Consider the following 27314-nt stretch of genomic DNA (forward strand, 5'->3'; position numbering starts at 1 on the left):
AGAAGAAAAGGTTTCTACCAATGACTGAGGCAGGGCTTGAGGGCTTCCAGCAGATTTAGAAACAAGCTGCTTATTCAACAGTCAGCAATTTGAACATTCTTTCTAATTAGTTTCCCTGGTGGGTGAGATTCTTTCCATCTTCCCTCTTTTTTTCTTCCCTCATCAACATCCTGCAGGCTTTTACATCATACCTGTCTCAGAAGGATTGGGGTCAACTCTGATTCAAGTGTCTGATTCCAGGTGAAAGGAATCCTGTTAACCAAGTCCTGTGGTTTTTGTATCTGAATTTTGGAACATTGTGGCACAGTGAGAAAAGATTTGGATTTGGAATGGGATAATATGAGAGTTGAATCTTTCTGCTACTCACAACCTCTTTGGCTCCATTTCCCTCCTATATAAAATAAACTGATGGAACTGAGACTCTAGACTCAGAGCTGAAAGGGATATTCCACATTCCTTCTGTGGGGAGATTGAAACTCAGAGAAGTTAAATGACTTGCCCAGTATGATAAATGATTGAGGGAGGATTTGAACCCGTGTTTAAATCATGGCTTTTCCCAATGTACCACAATTTCTTCTAAAATAATCCGATGAAATTAGAAAAGAAAGATGTTTAAACAATCACTCTATAAGAGAAAAAAAAAAAAAAAAAAGACAATGGACAATTAGCCCCAGCCCCTTGGCCGGAGGTTCATAGAATTAATTGCACCTGTCATGTTTTAAACTGTGGGTGGTCATCTAGTCTTGCCATTGTCACTAATTTTCCTTGTGATTTTGGTGAAATTATTCTTCTTCTCCAGGCAGTCAGTTTCCCTGTCTGTAACAAACGGATAAGAAATCTATGTAACTTCTTTTAAGAGGCTTGTTGGTGCTTTGTAGGTTGTATGGTGTTAGAAACAGATGAGCAATTGTTACTGTTGTTATTAATCCCTGAGCTCCTTGATACACACATGTTGCCTATTCCAGTGCCAATGGTCCCATCTCACTATTGATGGAACAGCCAAGCTCTTTCCTATAATCTGAGGATAAACAGTGTGGCTTAATGGAAAACATGTTGGTTGGGGTCCCAGGACCTGTGTTGAAAGATCAGTTGTGCCATTTACACACCTGGGTGCCGTTTCTGCTTTGGAGAATTTTCAGTTTTTTGTAGGCAAAATGGGAAGAAGAGAGAAGGAAGAGAAGGACTAGGAGGAGGAAGAGGAGGGAGTGGAAAGTCTCATATTCTCCTGGTTGGCACTAACCTCATTCTCCTTGGTTCAGCCTGGAACTGTTTCTCTTGGATTCGTTTTGACTGTGTGGAGCTGAGTTTTCTTCTGTGGACTCCTCCATTGGCCAGGCTTTCCCCCTCCCTGTCCTCTCTGCCTTCCCTCTGCTTCATTTCCTCCCTCTCCCAATCCCAGCCCTAGCTCCAGCCACAGCCACAGCCCCAACTCCTTCAGAACTGCTTCCAAGTGTCAGTAAAAACTTGTAGATTAAAATCCAACCTTTTGTATTGAATACTTTCCCCCAGGCTCAGGAAATATGAGGTTGCTCCAGATATGTGGGAAAAACGGAAAACCTTTGGGTACATGTTGTGCCTTTTCAAGGCTACTTCTCCTGTGTTATAACTGGCAGCACTTAAAGGATCAGAGAAGCTTGGCGTGGTGGGTAGAAAGGAAAAGCATGTATGGGGGGTGAGGTGTGGGAGCAGGCTGAATAGAGTCCAAGATACTCTTCCTTCTGTCCCAGGTGGATGGAACCCTGGACTAGGAGGAGTTAGGACAACTGATTTCTTATTCCTGGTTCTGCCACCAAATTTGGGCAAGTTCCTGGTTACTCTGTCCTTCAGTTCCCTCTTCTATAATTAAACAATCAGTCAGTTCTTATTTAAGCATCTACTGTGTACCAGGCACTGTGATGGAGATGGAGGAATACAAATAGATCGAATCAATAGTTTCATGCAAGAAGTTTTCATTATAATTGTGAAGACAAGTTACATACAAAAGTGGAAACAAAACTTTAAAGAGAATAAATACAATGTAGTTGAAAACAAGGTAGTTTGGGGGGAGAGCATTAGTTTCTGGTGGGTGGGGATAAGGAAAGACCGTGGGAAAGATGGTTTAGATGCTTTCTAAGGTCCTTTCTGATTCTTAAATTATGATTCTGTGATTCTGTCACTTCTGAGATAATATCAAGATTTTCTCAGGCTGGAAATACTGGGGCTACTGACCGGTTTGACACTTGGCAGTGATAGGGCACAGCTTCTAGGGGAAATATAGCAGTGATCCTGAGATCTCCTGACCTTAGAGTGCTGCTAGTCTAACAATCTGTCAATAATTTTAAAGTCTTCTGGCTTTAGGATAGTTCTACAAACATTGCTGACTGTCAGATAGATAATTTGCTGGTCATTGATAATCAAGTTCCTGAAACAATAGTGAATAGGTCACTCCTCAACCTATCTGTAAGCAATAAAATTAGTAAATAAGTAACACGAAACTCTGGTCTCTCTAACTCTGTCCTGTAAATTTATCTTCTTTGCTAAATACTTTCAGAAATTAGCCCGCTTCATTTGGCATTACAATTACAATAAACTTTGTCCCTTGACTTGGAGATGGGTTCAAGCCTCCAAATTCTTTTGAGAAACCTCACAACACCAATCTGTGACTCCTACTTTTTGAACCTCAAAAGCAGGATTGGTACAGGAGCTTTTGATGTGGCTGATGATGGTAGGCCTAACAAACAGAGATCAGGAGCAGTGGCAAAACAGTAAAAGGATCACTTGGGTAGCCAGGGACACATGTACTAAAGTGTTCAAAAGGACTTAGGCATTGTGTTATTAGGATAACGGGTTGAGATCAAACTTTGTCCTACTCTGAAAGGAGCTCACATGATTGGACAATGATAGCCTGAAAGAGAGAGCAGGGCTCTCATCCTTGGGAATATGGTTAAAGGAGCAGGAAAAAAAATGGCTTAAGAAGTGTGAGGGAAATAAAAATTCACCTGGAGAAAGTATGATAAGTTTTCCCCACCTTCTCTAAGGTTGGGAATGTCAAGCAGAGTGAAGATAATCAATTTTAAATACCTTAGCCGCAGTTTGGATTATTTGTGACATGAAAGCTAGTCACTCTGTAAAGAACTGGGCAAAATATGATCTCTTTTAGTAGAGACTTTACTGTACTTGTGCTGGATTGGCTGTTTTTCGTGAAGAATTTTCTCTGTATCAGGAATAAAAACAGGCTTAATTGGGAAGTATGACACTAGCAGGGAAATATAAAACCCTGGGTGTTTGACATCATAATTTGGCTTTCTGTTTAGATGCAGTAAAGGTGTGGTTTCTAGAAATCTCCACCTGGAATGGGATTTTAATCAAAAGTTCATTGCATAGAGAACAGGAGTAAAAAGACCAGCAGTCTCTTTTGTGGCTGCATCAGTAAGCCAATTTCCTATGGCTTGATCTGTGCATATCAAATAAGTTATTTATAAGAAAACATGCTTATGCCACAGACACACAGGACAAACAGATATTGTTCCCCATTAGCTTAAATAGAATTGATTTTTTGCATGGATATAACAAAAAACTCTAAGTTACATTTCTTTTTTCTTTTAACATTTTTATTATTTTATTTTCTTCTGGTTATTATACATGTACATTCATTTTTTAAAATATATATTTCTTTATGAATCATGTTGGGAGAAAAAAAATCAGAAAAGAGAAAAACTATGAGAGAAAAAAAAAAACAGAAGATAAAGGGGGAAAAAAGAGAATGTGTAGGGGGCAGCTAGGTGGCACAGTGGATAGAGCACCAGCCTGAATTCAGGAGGACCCAGGTTCAAATCTGGTCTCAGATGCTTAACACTTCCTAGCTTTGTGACCTTGGGCAAGTCACTTAACCCCAGCCTCAGAGGAAAAAAAAAAAAGAGAGAACATGTGCTGATTTACATTCAGTCTTCATAGTTCTCTCTTTGGATACAGATGACATTTTTTTTTTTTTAATCACTAAACCTCTGAGAAGAACCAAGTCTTTCCTAGTTGATCATCAAATAATCTTGCTGTTACTGTGTACAATGTATTCCTGGTTCTGCTTGTTTTGCTCAGCAGCAGTTTGTGTAAATCTTTCCAGGGCTTTCTAAAGTTAGCCTGTTCACCATCTTTTATAGAATAATAATATGCCATTACTTTCATATACCATAATTTATTCAATCATTCCCCAATTGCTGGACATTCATTTTCCAATTCTTTACCACCACAAAAAAAGCTATTACAAACATTTTTGCATGTGAATTCTAAGTTACATTTCTTAAAATAAAAAAAAAAATGCCTAAAATTCTCTATTTATTATTTTTGCTGAGGCAATTGGAGTTAAGTGACTTGCCCAGGGTCACACAGCTAGGAAGGGTTAAATGTTTGAGACAAGATTTGAATTCAGGTCCTCCTAATTTCAGGGCTGGTGCTCAAACCACTGTACTACCTAGCTGCCCCTAAACTTCTCTACTTTAAACTATACTACACAAGAATAGCAGCTGGGTCTCATAAACAGTTACATCAGTAGGTAAATGTTCTTACAATTTGAAAAGTTTAAAGACCTTATACAAATATCTTTCTAGTAAGACATATTTCTAGTCACAGGCAGATGACTAGGCCAAATATTCATCTACCCAGTAATGGAAAAGTCATTTACCTAGTAATTACACATTTTCAGATTAAAAAAACAAGAAGATTTTATACTTTTATTTTTGCTTATGGTTTTTAAGCTGAACACTTTTTCTGAATATAGAGATTTGCTATAAGAGAAAAAATCAGGGACATGACATAGCATTTTTAGCTGTTTGACTTCAGGTATAAAAATCATAAAAGAATTCCACCCCTTTGCCAGACTCAGGAATAGGTGGGAACACAGTTGGGAAATCAAGTTAGAAGGTCTGACCTCAAGTAGAGCTCAAAAAACCATCCTTCAAACTCCTTTTTGCCCAGATGAACAAACTTTTACCTTCTGAAGTATTTTTCTGAAGAAAAGTGGCATTTCTCTGGGATGGTGGATTTTTCTGATTTATTGGTCCTCATCCACATCTGGATTCAAACTCAATAAATAAAATTAGTTATAATCTCAAAAGTTTTCTTTCAAATAACCAAACCCACATCAGAGGTTTCATATCTGAAAAGAAAAGAAAAAAAAAAAAAACACAAAAAACTTAAAAATCATTGTACCTAAAACTTTCAAAGGGCTGATATTGAAGACGAGATAAGATGGAGCAGGTACTCTCATATATATACCATGTTTCTTTTTCACATGCAGATGAATTTGTAGAGAGGCAGAGAGTAAAAGACTACAGGTTTTGAAAATCCTACTTTAGGTATTTTAAGAAAGCTGTAGATCATATTGGTTAACCAATGAGACCACAATGCACTAAATAATGTTAAATAATTTGCTAAATGGGTTTTGAAACAACCATCTTTAGCAAATTTGCAGTTTACCAGAAATCTAACAAACTTCTTTTAGAAGTACCTTGCATTACTAAGCACTAGAACTTTGTCAAATATTTGAAAAAAATCCATTAATATTCTTTTGGTTATTGTTTGGTTGCATTTGTTTTTCTTCCCAGGTTATTTTTACCTTCTTTCTAAATCCGATTTTTCTTGTGTAGCAACTGTATAAATATGTATACATATATTGTATTTAGCATATACTCTAACATATTTAACATGTATGAGATGATCTGCCATTTAGGGGAGGGGGTGGAGGGAAGAAGAGTAAAAGTTGGAATAAGTTTTTGCAAGGGTTAATGTTGAAAAATTACCCATGCATATTTTGTCAATAAAAAGCTATAATTAAAAAAAAAAAAAAAAAAAAAAAAAGATTTGGAAAATCAAAACAAATATTTCTTGTCTGGGAATGTTATATTCCATTCCAAGATAATTTTCTAGAACTGATGATTTGCTAACAAGAATGGCTTTATGAGTTTTTTCTTTCATTTCCCTCAAACAATGAGGGGTGGAGGGGAAAGGGCTAACTGATCCAAAAAAAAAAAAAAAATCTAAATAAAGTTTTTCATTGTTCTATACAGTTTTAGGTTTTAAGATCATCAAATTCAAATAACTCAAGCTTCTAAAATTCAAAACATAAGTGATTAGCTAAATAATTTTGAGTGAAAACTTCACAAAACAAAAATTCATATTCAGCAGGGCTGACAGAATTTTAAAACATAGCTCATACAATTTTTGCAAAATGCACAATATATAATTTAGAAAGCAACATAATAACACCTTAAATATATTATATCTAATTAGGAGATACAAACATTTCACGAGAGAACTTTGGTTTAATATCCAATGTTTGTTTAAAATGAAAGCAAATAGAGATTTAAATTTCAGTAACAATACTTCAGTATTTACATACAAATTTCTGGGATCTTATACCCAGATTAAACAATTTTACAATTTTAGCATGCACTAGCTAATAGTGATAATCTCATACAATTGTAATAGTAAGAGATTCATCACAGAAAATTCACAATTTTTCTTGACATCTAAAGAGATGGTTTTACTATCTCCCCTCTGTCCACATTCTGTGGAGAGGAGAAATCCAGAGAAATCCAGATATGGTGTTTTTTTGTTTGTTTGTTTGTTTGTTTGTTTGTTTTAATCTCATGCCCAACTGTTCATATACAGTAATTACTAGTTTTAGCTAATCTTAAATTTATTTTCCACAAGCTTCTAGTTACAACAAATCTCAGTCCTACAAATGCAGAAATAACTATTACTTATCAATTAGAACTTACTAAGTTAGATTTCTGGTAAACTGCAACAAAGTTATGCTATTAGATCAGCCCAGGAAAGAGACCGAATTTTCCTGGGAGCCCTGCTACTTTGCTACTAGAATGGGGTTTAAAATTGTGAGGGGGAATTCCCTTACTTTAGGCAAAGAAGGCTAGCAGGTCAATTTTCTTGGTCCCCAAGATTATACTGGGACCAAGAAATTTTATTTTTACTCTAAAGGAAGTCTAACAAGTTAGTTTTATATAAAATTTGGGGCTTAGTTAGCAGGCTAAAAGCCTACAAAATTGTAAAAGACAAATAAGTTAGAATGAGGGTTTTGAATAGACCCTGGGCTGTGACTCATCATTTCTCCTTTCCTGTCTTTTGGGGAGAAGAAATTCTGGGAACAAAATTGGATGTCTTGTCTTGTATTGGAACTGTGGCTGCTTCAAGCTAAAAGGGGAGTAGCTCATCATGTGAATAACATTTACATTTTACAACTACAATGTATCTTACATATCAGACCATGTGGCAAGAACTTGTTAAGTTATAAAATCTATTTCCTGGAAATTTAGGATTTAGTGACCTGTGCGGTTCCCGCAAAACAAGAGAAAGGGAATTGTAAGGGCCCTTTAAATGGGCTGCGCCACAGCGCATCATTGAGGCCTGGAAGTAATTTCTGTGGATATTAGGACTGCCTTGTAGGTGGGATCCTTTCCATTTTGAGATAGCTTCGTAATGGGTGACTCTCTCTCTGATTGGCTGTGTGTGTGACCTCACAGGCCCTATGTAAGCCCACTGCAGGCAGCAGTCGTTCTCTTTAACCTGGCGCTCTTCACCCTGGCTCCCTAGCCTGGGTGGCCAAGCCAAGATGGGTAGCCAAAAGAGGTAAGGATTTTGGTAGTGAACACGTGGGTCTTCTGACCAGGTGTTCACTAGGGAACCAACAAGTCAGGGCATCAAATCAGGGCATTATGTGAGCAGGTATAATAAAGGCTTTTAAGATTACACATCGCTGTTCTTGAACGTGCTACCGGTTATTAAGCTATAGATTCAAGAGATTGTGACCAGAGACCTTTGAAGGCCTCAGAGGAGGCGAGCCGGGTAGAATTCACACTGCTAAGGACAGTGGTCAAAGGTACTCTGTTGGGTCTAGGACTAGTAATTGTAACTGCCAGGAGAGCACGTTACAGTGAACTATCATTTTTCATTCAGCCACTAAAACCCCACCAACATTGGATAGTTACTGTGATGTTTTATGGATGACTCAGTAATGATAATTTTAGAAATTTGATATTAAAACATTTTCTTTTGCCATTCAGACTTTTGGGATTTGTCAATTCTTTCACATTGGATCACAACTCTCTGCACTGCCACTAACCGCATCATATCTTTCCTCATTCAATATAAACTATTTTGATTGCAAAAGTTTATGCAAGAAGAACTAGTTTTTCAGCAATTGAACAAATTATTTTTTGGATACAATTTTGTCCCATTTTCTTCAATTAATTTAAGGGTTTTCTTATTTTATAGCCTATTCATTTGGAGGGAAGATGGGAAAAATCTTAAGTTACAAAGGTCCCCAGATTTCCCCAAGCCACCTGTCTCTATTTAGAGAAAAAAGATGGGGAAATGTCTCTTAGGGAGAAGCTGAAAAGACCACCCCCTTCCACATACTTAGAGTCCCAAGAGGAGAATTTTAGGACTCAGGAAGTTGGGGACACAGAAGATCTCCATCTAGAGAGAAACCTAGGCTAACTCTAGGGCATGGGAAAGGGGATTTTGGGAAGCCTACTATTCATTTGGAAGACTGGACATAAACACAAGTAGCAAAGATTAAAGTAAGCAGGGCAGGAGATCTAATCAAGCCAGTCTTGGGCAATGAAGAGAACTGTAACTTTTAAGCAAAATTCAGGTTAATTTGAATTGCAAAAAAAAAAAAAAAAAAAAAAAAAAAAAAAGACAGACTGTTACGGACAGGCAGAAATAGGAACACAGAGATAAGAATAATATAGAGAAAAACTGTGCTTTTTAAATCTTAGATGGATACACAGTTCCTTCTGTGATAGGAACACAGAGATAGGAATAATATAGAGAAAAACTGTGCTTTTTAAATCTTAGATGGATACACAGTTCCTCCTGTGATATTGGGGATGCAAACTCCTCTAAAAATCCTGAATCCTACCCTTAAACAGAGAAAAGTGAAGATATGCATTTTACCCCCCTATTTTCAGGTACATTATTCAATACTCAGTGAGCAAAGTAACACTGCTTATATGGGGGGCATCCTGGGACTTTGCTGTGTTACAAGCTGTGACACCTCCATTTTAGATGAGAAGTAGAGAAAAAAATTGGGGTTTACATAACTTACTTTTTTTTTCAAGAAAAAGGCAAAGGGTTTTGATCACCAAAGCTTTCTTCTAGGCAAATTCACTAGGGGTTTGTGCCTTTTTGTTCCCTATTTCTGGAAAGCCATTCTCCTCTCTCTTCCTCCTCTCACCATCTCTTGTCCCTTGTCTTTAAATCACTATTTTTTTAAACATTAAACTTCAAGATTCGCAAATAACTTTGAACCAAATTTCACAAAACTTACCCAATTTTTAAGGCATAACTCATAGTTTACAAATTACCCAATACTTCTAGAAAGCAACATACCATCTAAGTAGGTAGTTACAAACACGACCTCCCCTAAGGTAAGCTACTGGCATTTTGTTTTAATAACCTATATTTTAACTTAAAATCCAATCAAATACAGCTTTAAATTCCCAATAATATAAAACTGCTTTTACTATCATATTTTAAATAATGAATTTCACTAAACAGCATAGTTTTCTTCTCTCCCTCTGCCCCATGGCCCTGTTGCAGTCAGGAAACGAGGGAAGGAAAGGAAAGAAACTACCATCTTCACTCTCTCTTCACGATCCTCCCCAGTTTAATTGAATTGTTTGGAATTTTGAAATGACCAATTGCCAAATTCCCCAGCCATTATTCCCAATGGACTTTCCTAAAGCTCCAACTTTGGCCAGAGTTGGAGCCTACAGGAGAGTCAGACCTCTCTCTCTCTTTCCTCTCTTCTTTCTCTCTCTCTTAAACAAATTCTAGTTCATAGAACAACATGACAGACATTTTGCACAAAGACACACAGACAAAAATCACATGGAAGAAACCATCCCTTGCCCAAATACAACAGAAATGCCCAAGTGCACTATTTTTTCCCTTTTTGCTCCGAAGATTTGAGTTGGACTGCCTCCTCTCAGGGCATCCAATCTCACGCCTGGTCTCCAGCAAATGCTGGAGTCGACCCCCCCAGGGTGGCTTGGCAGACCAGGGTCAGAAGGAGTTTCCTACCTTCCTAGGCAACCTTAGAAGGCCCCTATCCTGTGCCATTAACAGAACCCCTTAATCTGGACCACCAAAGCTTGATGATTCCAGGGCCCACAAGGTTAGTTCAAGGGCACATTAACAGCAGTGCCTCTAGGACCACGCATGAATAAGTTATCTGGCTCTCTCTCACCAGGATTTCATTTGGAAGACTTTGTATTATTTGTATCTGACTGTCTCTCCTAGCATAGGCCCATTTTTCACGAGGGAGGCTGAGAGTCTGATCTCAGGGTTGGTTGGAGAACCCAGCCTGGCGCCTACTTGAATCAGGGGCCCACCAGCCATCTCACTGGGAAACCAGATCCCGGATGAGCCTCCATAAACTCAGTGGGACAGGTCGGGTACAAGACCCCTTCCCAATGAGCTAATCAGAGACATCACCAGGTACAAAGAGAAAGCATTTATTTAATCCGTCAGGGAGAGGCCCAGACACACATCCAGGAGACATCCCATGCCATGTGCTCCTGGAATCTCGTCAGCTTCCGGCTTGTCCAGGGTTTAAAAGCAAAAGACTTGAGCCTTCTCATTAGATAAACTAAAAGGACATAACCATCCTTGACCAATGGTCACCAATGCTGGCTGCCTTCCACATGCCAAGTCACTTCCTGCAACTTCCTGTATCTCCAGGTTCAAAGTTCATCCCTCCAGAGATCAAATGACCTCTCAAGGTCTCAGATCTGAAAACAGGGATCATATGACTCAATATTGAGAAATACTTCTAATCAGTCCCATTCATGTGGAACACAAGGTTTTTTGCAGGGGTGAATGTTGAAGACTATCTTTGCATGTATTTTTAAAAATAAAAAGCTATTGTAAAAAATGATTGAGAAAAAAACAAATGAGAGACTTCCAAGGCATGGTGGGGTCAGGAGAGACCATGGGGGAGGAGGGAGGGAAAGGCATCCTGAAGCAGAATGCAGTGGTGGACTGATCCAAAGGAAGGCAGTGAGTACAGCATGGCCATAAGTAGATTTTACAGGGGAAATTTAACCTCAAGGTCATGACTGGGATTTCTGACTGGACAAGGCAAGGGTAGACTACTGGATTCTTCTATAGAAGAGAGAGAAGATCAAGGGTTTGATATAACTTGGATTTTTGACTGGACCGCCTTCCCATAGGGTGGAACTGTGGAGCTAAACTAATCTCTGTTAGAGCCTTCTCCCTGCTGCCTCGGGGATCAATTCTTTAGCTTCTTTCTGCCCAACACACTCACCTCTTAGGACCTTATCACTTTGACCTATTCTATTGTTGACCTGGGCCAATTTGGCCCTCAGGCATCTTGGTAGCCTCCCCTCCCCCCCACTATATTGATGCTAAACTTAGCCTACTGTATCTACTGCATTGTCAGGATCTAAAGACCTACTGCACTAAGTTGTTACTGTTTTCTAAGCCCGGAGGTAGAATAGTGGATGTTGTTGAGTTGCTTTTTATGTGTGTCCAACTCTTTACAATCCCTTTGGGGTTTTCTTGGTAAGAGTAATTTGCCATTTCCTTCTCCAGCTCATTTTACAGATGAAGAAACTGAGATAAACCGGGTGAAGCGACCTGCCCAGGGTCACACAGCTAGTGAGTGTCTGGGGCCACATTTGAGCTCAAGATGATGCCTGGCTGACTCCAGGCCTAGAGCTCAGTCCGCTGGCTGGATCTGGAGAACCTGAACCGCGTATTTACCAGACGTGTGAGTCCAGACAAGTCACTTAATCTCTCTTCTTCAATAAAATAGGGATAATAGCACCTACTTCACGTGGTTGTAGTAAGGATCAAATGAGAAATGACATTTAAGGTGCTTTGAAATATTAAAATATTGTGCAAATGCTAATTATAAGGCAATCGATTAATTATGAAGCAAATGCCGGAACTGAAGTCTCAAAGACCCGAGGGAAAATTTTACTTATCTTGGGCACATATTGTGTGACTTTGGCTAAGTCATTTAAGTTACTCATTCGCCTCTGGTCCTCTCAGCAGGGGACTTACTTTATCAAGAGGTCATTTATCGGGAACACCCCCTTTTTGTTCTCTACCTCATTCACCCTCATCTGCCCCACTTCCCTCTCTGCTTTAGTTCTTGGTAGAAGTGACCTTTCACCTCGCCAAGGTCAGCCTCTCCGCCTGTGCCTCGTTCTCGTTCTTTTTGGTCTGCTCCAGGATCTTGACTTCTGTGACATTGTTTCTCTCCCCTCCCTCCCCCCCTTGCTTATTTTTTCCCCCTGTTTACGTTGTTGTGTGCGTGGGGTGGATCTATGTGCTGCCTGTTACACGTCGGCTCCCTCTCGTGTATCTGGGGATCTCCACGAGCCGTTTCCAGGCCGGAGCGCGCTCTCTCCTCCTCCCCGCCTTTAGCATCTTTCGCTTCTTTTAACGCTGCCCCGGTGTCGCGGCCCACGGGAAGTTTCTCCCAGCATGCTCAGCTACCAGCTGTTCTTATTTCAGTGGGCCGCGCGCGAGTCCCGCGTTAGAGCGTCGGCCGGAGGGGTGGGAAGTTGACGTGGTTTTTGCACTCCCTTTTTTACCCCCAGCGCACCGTGTAACAGAGCAGGCATTTAATGGCTAATAGTTGTATTAAATAAGTAGAAAACGGACTTTATTGATCTCAGAAGTGACACATTTGTCCATCTGAACCACAAAGGCGGAGGACGCTGTGGGGCCTGAGTCCCGGGAAGGCCCGTCACAGGCTTGCCTCGGTGAAGCCCGGGCCGTAGGGTTCCGGAGAGCCTGGCTCCCGAGCCCGCCTCCTCCCCCGCAGAGCGGAGCGCGCCCGAGCCGAGGACCGCGGCCTCTGAGAGCACCGGCCACGTGGAATCTGTGACGCGGAGACCGGACGGCTGGTGGCCCAGGTCCGGGAGGCCTCGGCGCTGCCGGGGACGGACGGGGAGAGCAGGGCGGGGCTGTCCGAGCCGGTGTCCGAGGGACGCTCGGGCGGGACGGCTTAGGCGGCCCTGGCCAGTGGAGAAGCTGTCTCGTGCGCGCCTTCAGCTGGGACACAGCTGGCCGCTTCCATCGGCGGACTTAAAAAAGTGCCACACGTTGACGAGAGGAAACATGAGTATCGCCCCAAATGCAGAGCCCAGCTGTTCCGCCGCGCCACACCACACGAGGGCGCTGTGACTTAGGTCACGTAGCAGCACCCCAGTCATCACCTTCACGTAGCTCAGGGTCCCCGTGAAAAGCACCCAAGAGAGAACCTGAAGGCACAAAGAGAGACATTTTCCTTCACCTGAGACAGGATCAAAAAGTGCTCTCGGAGGCTGTAACGGAGCCCAAGCAGCTGTTTCCCTTCAGCACCAATGGGAGGGTCCCCGAGGTGACTCCCCACCCCCAGGGTCCGATACTTTACTCTGGTCCCGAGGGACCTGCGGCAGAACAGAGGCGGAGGGGGGGGATGGGGCGGGAGGGGAGAGGGGAGGATGGGGCGGTTGGGGAAGGAGAGGGGGGATGGGGCGGGAGGGGCAAGAGTACTCACAATGAGGGCTTCTCCCCATGCGGAGCCCTTCAGCGGGGGGCAGGGACTCAGGACGGCCGTGGCCATGTTGTAGGCTCCGAAGCCAGTGCCCACCACCGTGACGACCCCCAGCCATGAGAGAGATCTGGGGAGGAAGCACAAGGTTCTCTTGTGAAGAAGCGAGAGTACCTTTCCCTTCCCTCCCGTATACATCCATATCTCCAGAGTGAACTTCTAGGGGAAGCCTTACCCAGCGGGCCTGCCCCCCTGCCGCAGCCACGGAAGAATGTGGCATCCAGGAGGAACGATCAGTGTCTCTGCTACTTCTGTAACACTTGGGGAAATGTCCCTACTTAGGCCTCAGTCTCCTGATCTGTGATTATGACTAAAGGAACCTCGGACAAGAACACAGCAGATAGAGAACCGCCCTTGAACCTGATCCTGGCACGGAGTTGGTTCCCACTCAATCCCTGTCTATTCTCTAAGGTCCCTCCAAGCTCCGATTTATGACATTCATTTGGACTTGCTTCTGTTAACACTATAAATGTTCTTTTTCCGTCTGCCCACACTGTCTCAGCCAAGAGTCCATGATGTCTTGGAGGAAAGGAACAGTGTTCCCCATGTTCCTGTTTTCCCAAAGCCTGTAAATACTAAAGCTGGGCTCTGCACACGAGGGATATTCAGTTTATACAGTCGATGCAGAATCTGCCAACCTTCGTATATTCAAGGGGAGAGGCGGCCTTCAGTGGAGACCTAGAATCCAAACAAGTCCAGGAGCTCAGTTCCTCCCTGCCCCTTTCCCTGCTTCTAACCGTCCTTTTCATGGCTGGAAGTAACTAATGTAAGGTGACTTAAGAGGTGACTTGCCACAAACTAAGACATCTAACCCAGGAGCAGAAATTCACCGAATATGATCTGAAAGGGAACCTTAGAACATAGAATATTTGTCCAGTGGACAAAATCTGAAAGATTGGTGGCGTGCAGGGGAAAGAGCATTCACTGGCGCCAGAGACAGAGAATCCAGATTCAAATCCCGTTTCTTGACAGTACCTCTTCACCTAAGAATAAGCAGGAAGATCCAAGTTCTAATTTATTCCAGATACTTCCTAGCTGTGTGGCCTTGGGCAAAGCACTTAACTCTTTTTGCCTCAGTTTCCTCAGCTATAAAATGAGTTGAGGAAGGAAATGGCAAACCCCTTCTGTACCTCAAAAATCCCAAGCGGAGTCAGGAAGAGTTAGCCTTGAATGAAAGGACTGACTGAAGGACAAAAACAATGTTTAACAATACTTAGCTTCCTTCCAAGTTCAAGTCTGCCTTTATACAGTCAAGAAACTTTTCCATTTAGATCCTTTTAGTTATCTGTGTTTTCTTTCTCTTTAGTTTATCTTATCTTTAATTCTCATATTGTAAACCATGTTTATAATATAAATAGATCAATCAATCAATCAATATTTAAACTGCATAATTTACTTAACATCCCTAGGCTTCAATTTCCTTATCTGCAAAAAGAAAGGTTGGATTAGGTCACCAGTTTTTAATGATTTTTGTATCATAGAATCCTTTGACAATCTTATAAAGCTTATGGATCCTTTCTCAGAATAATGTGTTTTACACTATGCAAGAAAGTGCAAATATTTTTAAAAAACCAAGTCTACAGAATCCAAGTTAAGAACCTCTGGACTAGATGGACTCGGGTCTCATCCAGTTATACATCCATTCTTTAATTTTGCTTAGTTTAGAGGAAAAGAAATTTGGGGCCAAGAGAGGGAGTATGATTTGCCCAAGTTAATGGCAAAGCTGGCATTAGGACCCTGAGGTCTTTACTTCCTAGTCAAATTTTTTTGTACTCCATCATTCTGCCTCTCGGGAGGCTGCTCCTTGTTACTTCTCCTTTCCCTATTCCTAACTCTTTCCTACTCTATTCCCCATCCCTCCCATGGAGAGCCAGGGTCACTCACCTACTGGATAGGCACATAGCCAGGAGGCAGGAGAGAGGATTGGCCATGGCACTAAGTGCTGCAGACAGGTGATAGGCCATAGAACCATAGGGCATGCAAGAGTAAGTCTGGACAGAGGGGAGGATTCCATTGGTGAGGGCATTCACAAAGACCACCAAAAAGTAGATGAAGGCTAATTGGGCCTGCGGCCGGATGATGACCTGCTTCTCTTCAGGCAGGACTACAGATGGGCAGCTGTCTCTGTTGCTGCTGCCAGTTTCCTGAAGCTGGAAGGATTTGAGAGTCACCTGACTGACCAGGAGATCCTCAGTAGAGAGTTCCCACTGCTTAGGGAGACGAGTCAGTCCGAAGAAGGCAGCCAGGCAGCTGGCCATCATGACTGTCAGCAGGAGAAAAAAGACAAAGGGGGAGAAGTTGGCTGGCAGGTAACAGGTCTCTGGCTGAGGGGTGCTGGTGGTGAGATCAGGGTTCACAGTGATGTTCAGTGACTCAAGGATGAAAGATGCTTTAGTGCTATTAGGTGGCTCAGTGGTTATAGAGCTATTGGTGACTTGGGCACAGGTGTTGAGCCCTGAGCCTTGGGCCAGAGCCACCAGAGCAGGGAGGAGACCACTCAGGCCTTCCCCAACAAAGAAGGAGGTTAGGTACCGGGCTGGCAGGCGGGCCATGAAGGGCAGGAAAGTGACAGAAGAGGTGCAGTCCACCAGAGCCAGGAAGAAGGTAAGGACCAGGAAAGCTGTGCTATGGGGAGCACCAGCCACCACCGATGTCTTCTCCCACAGGAAAGCGAAGAGGAGGCAGGCAATCGTGCCCACAGCCAGCACTGCATAGATGATGGGGACCTCAGGGAGGCAGCCAGGCCGGAACCGGTGGAGCAGAGTGATGAGGAGAGGTCCCACATTGGCTAGCTGGATGATGATCGTGAGGTAAGAGGGAAGGTACCAACCCTCAGGTAGTTTTTCTACCAGCAGAGGCAACTCTACCCAGAGTCCGTTGATGGCCACCCAGGAGCCAGAGCCAAAGATGCATACCAATAGGTGGGTGAGCAGAGCCATGGGGTCTCTTTGCTGGGGATTTCCAGGTTTGTCTAAGTTCTCCCCTACTGAAGTAAAAAGGAAATTGTTTAATTTGCAGTATTTACCCACAGAACTTTTGTACCTTGCTCCCACATTTTAAAAGCCAACATCAAGGGGAAATATCACCATACATTGTTCCTCCATCACTGACATAAATTCTCTCCTCTTCTCTCTCCCTTCTTCCCTAACCTCCTCACAAGGCTTAGTAAGAGCAGGTGAAAAGGTGTGAACAGCATAGAATCATATATGTCAGAGTTAGAAAGTAGCATAAGAACTAGGAGGAACCTTCAACCTAAGTTGGAACTCTTTTTTAAACAGAGTCTCAGAGATGGGAAGAGGTTGGACCACTGGCCAGGAGACAGATGTCGGGGAAACCTGACTGACAGTGGATTTCTACTCCTGAGAGGTCAGGGAAGTGGGAGGAGTATGGACAAGGAGAAACTAGAAAGGATATTAAAGAGGAAGCAGGAGGAGGGCAGCTTAAACATGGAGATACAAACTTCTAGTTGTAGTGAAGAAATAAAGCAACCACTTGGGTGTATGTGAGTGAAGAGTTTGGGTGGGCGTGGAGAGGGCAGGTTGCCAGTAGTGCATTTTGGTTTGAAGTAGAGGTTTTGTTTGGGGAATTCGCCTGAGAGGACCTTGTTTCCTGAATGTCCAAGGAGAACCAAAGGAGATATAAATATAGAGTGAACAATGGAGAGGCATTGAGTGAGAAAGAGCCAGAGGACCTGAATGAGAGAGAGAGGAGAGAATGAGGGATCAGCAGAAAGAGAGAATTGTGCAGAAGAAACAGAGTAGATGGGGGAGAGAGAAGAGTGAATGAGAGATAGGATGAGAAAGAGTCACAGAGGAAGAAAGGTAGGGAGAGGAAGTGAGAAATAGAGTAAGAGAGATGCAGAGTGCATCCAAAAGGAGAAAATGAATGGGTGTGTGTAAGTGTGAAACACAGGATTTGGTGTTTAGCAGGACTGGATGTTCATGATTATGTGGTTATGCCCTTAGCTTTAGGCAGAAGTTCACATGTCCCATCTCCTCTTCCCCCACATCTCCCACCCTATACACAGGCATCTGCCTTTAGCTCCTATGTTTCCCTCCCAGACAAGCCAGAACTCTAGGAGGGAGGCTGGCTTGAGAGCAGATTGGAAACTACTTTATTTGCAGAAAATAATACTTTTCTAAGCACTTTCAGAAGCAGGAAGAGGCAGATCAGGAATTAAACACATTTTGTGTTTTTGTTCAGGACTTATGATTTAGGGAGTGGAAACTCCTTCCACTATTGTAGATAAGCAACTCATCTGTAACTTAACCAGCTTAGAATTTCCTTGTGAGTTGAGAAATTAAGTGACCTTCTTGTGATTACATTGCTAATATGTGAAAGCTTAAGCTTTCCTGGCTCCAAGATTTGTCCCATACCCACTATGGCATGGCACCTCTTACAACCCAATTCTACAGAAAAGGAAATGGAAAAAGAAGGAAGGTCTTCTGAATTGGGCTGGAGTGATCTTGTTTAGCAGGAGTGAAGTTGATGGGCATGTGATTGGCTTTAGTGAACCTGGGTTACTGGTTGGGGCAGTCTTAAAAAAATACTTTCTTGTTATTGTGTTCCCAGCACTTAGCCCAGTGCTAAGTGCTTGGCACATAGTAGATACTTAAGAAAAAGTTTATTGGATTGAATTAGGAGTGAGACAGTCTTTGTTCATTCAACCTCAGTCCCTACAGCAGTGACCCTAACCCAGGTTAGGCTATTCTTTGGAGGGCTGGGAGCTTGTGCTAACTCACTCTTTCCCAAGGCTGGGTATATTTTATATTCAAAAGCATCAATTTTGTCCTGGGAATCCTCCTGCCATCAAAAGCATCAATTTTGTCCTGGGAATCCTCCTGCCAACTTCTTAATTCTTTAGCATGATATAATGAGAATTGTGGTGGGAGGGAGATTGGAAGAGGAGAGAAGGAATAGCTCTCAGTCCCTCCACTCCTGGTTTTGGAGAAACCTAGAAGATGAAAGAATTCTGAGTCACTGTTGGATTTCTCTACTCTGTTAGCATTAGGAGCTGTGTTAGTGGGAGTAGGAAGAGAGGTTACATGTTTCTCCAGGAACTGCTAAGTCAGCTATTTCACAGGTTATTCCATGCTTTGAAATTTGACTATGAGATAAACTGAGTTTGCAGGCGATTGGAAGAGCTGAGGTGGGAGGAAAGTGTTTATCAATTGATAAACTGTGCTGTGATTACCGCACAGAATAGTGGATAGGATACTGGATTTGTTACCAGAAAGATGGCCTAGGTTCAAGTTCTTGCCTTAGAAAGTAGCTATGAAAGCCTGTTAAATCACTAACCTCTTTATGCCTTAGTTTCTTCATCTTTAAAAGAAGGAAGGATGGATTTAGTACTTTTTAGGATTCTCTCAGCTCTGCTTAGATGTAGAGCCATCTAAATAGTGCAACAAGGCTAAGTAGAATCCTAGCTTCAGAGCTAGACAGGACTTTTGGAAGTCCTAATTCTGGTTTTACCAGAATGCTATATAATTGCAGTAACATGCCTTAGAGCTAAAAGGGACCTAAAGGATTCACTGCTCTGGTGTCTTCATTTTACCTAGAAAACAATTTAGTAAGTTACAGAGAGAGAATTTGATTTCAGATCTTTTGATCTGCTCTCCCCACTGTATGGTCATTTCTCAATACAGTCATGGATTTGAAAAATAGACTTTCCCCATCCTCCAAAGAGCTGGGACACTGAGGCTGAACAGATGACAGGCAGGCAGGTAGGTACTCAGCCAATCTTCTATGGGAACAAAGGAAATCTTTCCTGCATATTAGATGTTATAAATTAGGCAAACATTGACACTAAAATGGGTGAGGCTCTCAGTAGCTTTAATTGCCTGATCTTTTCATGAGTCAGAACTGACTGGATTAGTTTTCTAGATTTTCAGGAGGACTTCCTGAAAGAAAGGGAATTTTCTTTAGGCTACTCCTTGATTCTTTCCTGCCTCTTACTGGCACTCTTCCTAGGGAAAGGCTTAGATTTAGAGCCTCAAGGGCTCATAGAATTTAGAGTTCAGTGAACTGTAGAGTTCTTGAAATACATTTAACAGAAGAAATTGAGACCAGATTAGGGAGTTGATTTTGCCTAAAGTCACATAGGGGATTAGTAGCAGAACTGGGTTTGAACACAGGCCCTGTGATTTCATGTCTAACACTCTTTCCCTGAGTGACTGCCTCTCAAATTCTTTTTAGCTTGTAATCCAATTTCTCCCCTTTATTCCCTCCCCTAGCTAATTTTGTTTTTCTGATTCCTCAATTTCTTTTCCCCATCTCCCCTGAAATACTTTACCTACCCCCAACCCAAGCCTGGTAGGTATACCTTTCCTGCAAAGGTCCATTTCTTCCAAATATTATTTTTGTTGGTTTGTTATAATGGAACTAGTGTTAGTTCTTAGTATAGGAATAAGGAAAGTTTTCAATTCTACCACATTTCTTGGATATCATGTATGACATGTTATTCCATTTGCCTAATTAGAATATTTACATAAGTGTTCTTTTTGGCTAATAGTCTATTTTCAAGTGTCCCTTTCCAATTCCCATTCTCTTCATTCTCTCCTGGAATTCATAAGTTCTAAGTATCTTTTTAGTTACTAGACTTGTTAAGTCTAAGATTCTACAAATTATGCCTCATTCTAACCATCCATCATTGTGCCCCATAACTTCTCATTAAGGTTTAGTCAGATCCCACATATCAGACTCATTTTGTCCTGGGTCATGGACTCACACATGTTCTCCACAACTTGGACTGCTCAGTATCTCCATTTTTACCTCTCCACTCCTTGGTTATCCTTCAGTCTCAGAGTCTGGTTTTATCCCCTCAGAAAATCTTTCTGGAATAGTTACAAATATCTACAATATCAGGACTGGAAGGGTTTTAGACCCTCTAGTCCAGTCTCCTTATTTGAAAAGGGACATAGTAAACAGAGCTGGGAGCAGACCTCAGATGTGCTATTTTATGATTTGATGGATCTTGGATAAATTAACCTTTCTCAATCCAGTTTTTCCATCTGTAAAATGAAGAGACTGGATTAGTGCCATCTGTTTTTTTCCAGTTCAGCATCTATGATCTTTTGAGTTCCAGACAGGGATTCTCAAGTCCACAGTTATCACTAACTTTTCTGAATTATGTGGATACTTACAGTCTGTCCCATGCAATCAAACACTGGAGCACATGCTGTCTTGAATAGTTTTAATTGTTTGTCTTCCCAGTCAAACTGTATTCACAAGTTGTCAAACTATAGCATTCAAGGTGGAATGCCTGTTTAGTCTTTGGATGTGCATCTTGGTCTCATCATTATTGAGGTGTGGTAGAAAATGCACTGGTTCTGGAGAAAGAAGATTTTATTTCAAATCCTGTTTGGGATATTCCTTACCTCAAAATCTTAAACATATCATTTTTTCTTTCTTAGCCTTGGTTGCCTCATCAGCAAAATGAGGGGGTTTTGCTATTTGGCCTTTAGGGTCCCTTCCAGCTCTATATATTTGCTGGATGATTTCTATAAGTTGGCAGAATCACACAGCCAGAATGAAGAACATTATATATGGAAGGAACAGCATAGAAGATTAGTATGAGCGATTTTGACTAAAGTGGAAAGTCCTATCAGAAAGGAATGAAATCATCTGAATGGTTAGATTGGGACACAATCAGAAACACAGAATGCTTGAGCTGAAAAGTACCTTATAGCATAAAGAGAAAGCATCAAATTCAACCTCTAATTTTCAGAAAGCAGCTGAGGGTTTAGTGGATAGAATGCCTGTCATCTTCTTGAGTCCATTTTTAACCACAGATACTGACTAGCTGTTTGACCCTAGGCCAGTCATTTAACCCTGTTTATCTGTTTCCTCATCTGTAAGAAGAGCTGGAAAAGGAAATGGGAAACCTCTCCATTACCTTTGCCAAAAAACCTCCAAATAAGGTCATGGAAGAGTTAGACATAACTGAAAAGATGACTAAGGAATAACTGGGACAGAAAGAAATGACTTGCTTAAAGTCACATTACTGTTAAATAGAAATACACCTTCTGACTCCAAATCTAGGTCACTTTTTATTAGAGTTAAGCACTTCATACTAGCTGCCATATCTATTGGTGCTTTCCATTTTATAGACCCCTTGAAAGAGGATTTCTTACTCATTCTTGCAACTTCCCTATAAGTAAGGAGGGTTGAACTATTATCCTCATTTTACTGAGACAGAAAAAACTTCAGGGTGTAAAAGAGGAATTAACTTATTAACCTATCACACAGCTAATAAATGATACAGCAGGGAATCAAATCCAGGTCTCCTTAATCCAAATGCCACCATGCTCTTTTCATGATGCTATAGCTGCTTCTTCCATTTATAAAGGAATAGATTTTTTAAATGGCTAAGGTGTAGGGGTAAGATGAGGAAAAGCAGGGTAAAGGACCTAGGAATCTTAAAGTAGGGGAAGGGTAAAATTCTGCAAAGTGTTCATCTCCCAAAGGAAAGACTGCTCTGGAAGATAAGTCCTCAGTGAATCCCATGGAGCTCCCCATACTCCTCCAAAGGCTCTTAATAAATACCTATTGATCCATTATTAGCCATGATACAAGAGTTAGGCTTCTGCAAAAACTACGGCATGAAGTTTTTCAATCAGATCAGTTTTGTTTTCCCATGTTCTTTCCCTCTGTTGGTTCTGTAAGTCAGCCAATAAATATTAAGCACCTTCTATGTGCCAGGTACTATGTGCTAAAAGCTGAGGACAGAGAGAGGTAAAAAGTCCCTGATCTCAAAGAGCTTAATATTTAATGGGGAGATTTAACAATGTTAGACTAAATGATCTCTGGTCCCTTCCAGATTTTGGTCCTGTAAGTCCATAAAACCAGAGGTGTGTTCAGTCTGTAGGTCAGCCTACATGCTCTTCTACCACCCAGGCAGCAGGAGCTCTTGTTGGCCAAGCCTCTTTTTCAACTCTCCCAATATAGTCTTCCCAGCTCCCCCTATTCCTCTTAGTTTGTTCGTTCCCAAGAGCCCTGATTCCCAAGCATATTTACCTGGAGCAGCCTGTGTCAGGAGGACTAGGGAAGAGTTGTGAGTACTGGCCCTGGTCCAGATCACTCTGCCCTGACTTGGGAGTCTTGCTTCCCTACCGGGCTCCTGGGGGCAGTCCAGGGACGTAGTGCCCTAGTTCTCACATGAACAGATGCCAGACATCTGAGCAAGGTCAGTTCCAGCACGCCCCAGCAGGGGAGGGATTCATAAACCATTCTCTGGGTCCCTCTGTCTTAACCCCCTCCCCTAGCTTCCCCTGTTCCTCCCCTTTCCCTTTCCCTCATCCCCCTTCCCACTCCAATGGGTGGAGATGAGGGGAGGGAGAAGCTGGGGGACGTGAAGGAGTTGGGGGAGTGCCCCTGTCACCTTGCCAGATCTACTGGGGAGGAGAAAAAGAAGCCTGGAACAAGGCGCCTGTCGAGACCTTGTCCTTCCTGTTCCTACCAAGGTCTGGAGCTAGAGGAAGGTACGGGAAGTCCACCAAAAGCTTCCTTATCCCATCTTAACTACTTGGAAGTGGACGAAAAAGCACCGGGAAACTTCTGTCTCTGTCTGCCTCTGTCTCCTTGCAGTAGACGCTAGGGCACCTTCTCCATCTCTCCAGGTATGGGTCTCTCCTTTTACTCAGTGCTTCCTCCACCCTGGGTAACCTGAATAGCAGATTCCTGATCTCCTTTCAGGAGGGGAAAACTGGCAGCTAAGCATTAACTTGTCCCCTGTTACTTGCTTGGGGACCCAAGGAAATTGAACTGAGAATTCCAGGGTCACCTGATACCCTTGGCTAATACTCAGGTGATAGCCTTCCCTCTAATCTACCCTCCACCCCTTTCCCTTCTTTGCCTCTCCCAGGGACTAAAGGGATTCTGGTTAGAATAGACTTCTAGGAATGTGACCTCCTGGCTAGGGATGGTTAGTTGGGAGTCAGAATTTAAAGATGATTATGAGTGGGATCAGAAAAATAAAATGAGCTGGGGTCTAAGGTAATCTGGATTCTGGTCCTAACTCTATCTCATTTTCTCTGTGACTTTGAAAAGTCCTTTCCTCTGAGCCTTAGTTTCCCTATATATAAAATGAAATGAAATGTTGATCTAGATAGCTTATAAGGATCTTTCTAGCTCTGATAAACTATATTTTCTAAGTTCCTTTTTGTCTCTTATGTTCTATGATTGACCCTTGGGTATCAGGGCTTGAGCAAGGAAATTGAGCTTGTGATTATCTTAAACACTGTACCCCAGTGTATCTCTGGCTCCAGCTCCTGACAAAAGTTCATCAGGAAGGGTAGCATTCTCCCCTACATTTGCCCTCTCTGAAGCATGAGGGAAACTGTCCATTCTCCAGAAAAGGGCTTTGATGATCAGAATTGGAACGGATCCTAGAATTGAGTATGTCAGAGCTGGGAGAGACCTTAGTAGAAATATAACCAGACTACCTAGACTTGTGTCTTGAACTGCTAATTACTTGTATGATAAATCACCTAAACTCTCTCAGACTCAGTTTCCTCAATTAGAATATGAAGATTATAGATGCTCTTAAACTGATGCTGCGTGAAATGAGTAGGACCAGGAGATCGTTGTATACTTCAACAACAATACTATATGATGAGCAATTCTGACGGATGTGGCCATTTTCAACAAAGAGATGAACCAAATCAGTTCCAATAGAGCAGTAATGAACTGAACCAGCTACACCCAGCAACTATGACTATGAACCACTACACAGAATTCCCAAACCGTCTAATTTTGTCCTCCTGCGTTTTGGATTTCCTTCATAGGCTAATTGTATACTCAAAGTTCGATTCTTTTTGTACAGCAAAATAACTGTTTGGACATGTATACATATATTGTATTTAATTTACACTTTAACATATTTAATATGTATTGGTCAACCTGCCATCTGGGGGGAGGGGAGAAGGAGGGAGAAAATTAGAACAAAAGGTTTGGCAATTGTCAATGTTGTAAAATTACCCATGCATATATCTGGTAAATAAAAACGATTAAAATAAAATAAAAAAAGAGAAAAAAAAAAGATTATAGATGCTCATCAAGTGTTACTTCAGTGGTGATAGACTATAAGAGCTGAAAGGGAGGGAACCTAGAACACAGGTTGTTAGAGTGGGATGAGGTGTGAAAAATTATTCAGTCCCTTTTTGACAGTTATATAAACTGAGGCCCAGAGTAATTATGTGAGTGACTTTCCCAAAGTCACACAGTAATCAGAGGGATTTTTATGATTTTCAAGTACAACCTGAATCATTAATGTCTTGTGGCAGTCAAAAATCATAACTCCAGAGTCACTAATCCTCTTTCTTTTTTTATAGGTTTTTTATTTTTCAAAATTCATGCAAAACAATTTTCATCATTCCCCTTTGCAAAACCTTGTTTCATATTTTTCTCTCTTCCTACCTACCTCCTCTCCTCCAAACATCAAGTAATCCAATATAAGTTAAACATGTGCAATTCTTCTAAACATTCTAATGCTCTTTCCATAAGAGACTAAAACTTCATTTTGTTCCATATGGTCTTGTCTTATTGTTTACTAGTCTAAGTCAAGATCCTCATCCCCCAAGACTGCAAATTCTTTGAGGACAAAGACCATTGTCTATATTTCTTTGTATTCTCCACAGCACCTATCAGAAGATGATATAGTCCTTGATAACAGGTTCCAGGTCATAGCCTTGGAGTTCTCAGTTGACTAGAGTAACTGGCCATGTCGAATAAAATGATGATATAGCCACTACTGGCTGACATCAGTGAACAATCATTTATTTAATGCTCACCTTGTAGAGGATATCCTGGATTTAAATCCTGGAATCCTGGATTTAAATTCTATTTCTAACTCATAGAGGCTGTAGATAAACACAAATTGGCTTAATTATTGAATAATTGCAGGAGCACAAATTTACATTGATTGGTAGGATTTGAATGTTCCTTATACCTGTGAGATCATAGACTAAAAGGACTCATAACTCTACTTGGAGACCACACTGGGGTAAGGGAAGAGAACAAGCATTTATTAAATACCTACTGTATTTAGTACTTGATCCTCATAATCCTATAAGGTAGGTGCTATGATAGTCCTCATTTTACAGTTGAAGCAATGGAGGCAAACAAAGATTGAGTGCCTTGCCCAGGGCCACACAGCTAGGAAGTATTTGAGGTGAGACTGAACCTTTTTTATCTCCTTGACTCCAGGCACAGTGCTTTATCCATAGTGCCCCATGAACTTCTAAAATAAATGTAATGGATTCCTAAGGGGAAACAAAACCCACATTGATTTGACAAAGGAAATGATGAAAAGAATAGTGAAGGGAGAATGGCATTAGCACTTCCAGGTCTCAAAGTACATTATTAAGTGGCAGTCATGAGTTAAAAAAATAAAGAGACAGATCAACAGAACACTCTAAACATAGGAAAATTCAGAAACAAAAGAACTCAACGAAGTATTTAATAAAGTGAAAAACAAAACTTGCTGAGGAGAGGTGAAAAGCTGTCCATTTGATAAAAACTGTTGGGAAAACTAGAAAGCAATCTGGTAGAACTTAAGATGCTCCTCTACATTCTACAATACATTCTAACTGGAAATGTTACCGAAATACTAAATATATTATTAACCCCCCCCCAAAAAAAAAAAACTTAGGAAAGATCATGTCTATTGTTTGTCCTTCCTTCTTAAAGAGAACCAATGACATCAGGAGGGTGATGACTTCTAAGTGATTTGGATTTAAGTTTGGCAGAACTGGGCAAAGTCACCAGCTTTACTTTTTCCTTCAGAGGATTCATCTGTGACTAGTGGCCAGATACAGATCAAGATGACTGGAGATGGCTCTGTATGCAGTGGGAGACCTTGGCTTAGTTAAAATCTTTCCAGGACTGAAGGTACACTCATTCAGTAATTAAAATGTGGTACAGTTACTTATATTCACTCAGAGCCATCAAAATCCAAGCAATGACCAAGGAAGACTTGGACTGGAGTCTGTTGTTGGTCAATCAGTGAGAAGCAAGGGTGATTTGAATTTAAAGCCATTTAAGAACATATTAGTGTTAAGAAATCCTGTGTTTTTTTTTCAGAGCCATATTTCAAAAAAATCATAAATGAAAATAATCAAAGATGAGTTAATTGTCCTCAATTAAAAAAAATACAATAATGAAATGAATAAGTAGAGGGGAAAAAAAATCTAGAGCCCCAAGCTCTAAAATACATAAACATAAATATAATACAAATAATACAAAAACATAAGCAATCACAATTTACATTCCTTTAGATAGAGCACTCACATATAAGAGTATGTTTCTCTTTGTGGACAGAGGAAATGGAGGAAGAAGAAAAGGAGCCAGCACTACCCAATTGGATCTGATCTATTGGGTCCTTCAGGGAGGCAGCTAGTACTACTTATAGATTGTTGATCATCCTTTGTTTCAGAACTGTTTAAAAAAGACATTAGCAGGAAGAGGTCTTAATTTGCAATCAAATTGGATTTAAGTGAGGCAGTTGTGCAAAATCATCAGCCCCAGTCTCATGGCAAAATGTAGATTGGAAATACTGGAGATGGCCCTATATGCAGTTGGAGACCTTGGACTTTTTAAAGCTCCGGTCTTCAGTTCCAATTGTTTAGTGATGAAGACAGCCATCTACACCCAAAGAGAAGACTGGGAACTGAGTTTGGTTCACAACATA

General features: G+C 41.4%; 2 protein-coding genes across 5 annotated transcripts in view; one reads left to right on the plus strand and one right to left on the minus strand.

The window, feature by feature from the left end:
• Window positions 1–12667: 12667 nt before the first annotated feature.
• On the minus strand, window positions 12668–22839 carry SLC52A3 (solute carrier family 52 member 3). 2 transcript variants are annotated; one of them, XM_074292864.1, is made up of 5 exons: window positions 22643–22839; window positions 20770–20955; window positions 15512–16613; window positions 13574–13697; window positions 12668–13295 (listed from the first exon to the last, which is right to left on the minus strand). In XM_074292864.1, the coding sequence occupies exons 3-5, from the start codon at window positions 16564–16566 to the stop codon at window positions 13083–13085; spliced, it is 1392 nt and encodes a 463-aa protein (XP_074148965.1). In that variant the 5' UTR covers window positions 16567–16613; window positions 20770–20955; window positions 22643–22839; the 3' UTR covers window positions 12668–13082. The 2 variants fall into 2 exon arrangements, with proteins under 2 accessions (XP_074148965.1, XP_074148966.1); XM_074292865.1 differs by lacking the exon at window positions 20770–20955.
• Window positions 22840–23071: 232 nt separating this feature from the next.
• Window positions 23072–27314, plus strand: part of FAM110A (family with sequence similarity 110 member A) — a 58040-nt gene continuing 53797 nt past the window's right edge. For all 3 annotated transcript variants that reach the window (XM_074292869.1, XM_074292871.1, XM_074292868.1), the window contains exon 1: window positions 23072–23244. The gene's annotated coding sequence lies outside the window, so the exon portion shown is untranslated. The remainder of the gene's footprint in view (window positions 23245–27314) is intronic.

Source organism: Sminthopsis crassicaudata, chromosome 2, assembly GCF_048593235.1.
Source record: "Sminthopsis crassicaudata isolate SCR6 chromosome 2, ASM4859323v1, whole genome shotgun sequence".
Taxonomy (NCBI): Eukaryota; Metazoa; Chordata; class Mammalia; order Dasyuromorphia; family Dasyuridae; genus Sminthopsis; species Sminthopsis crassicaudata.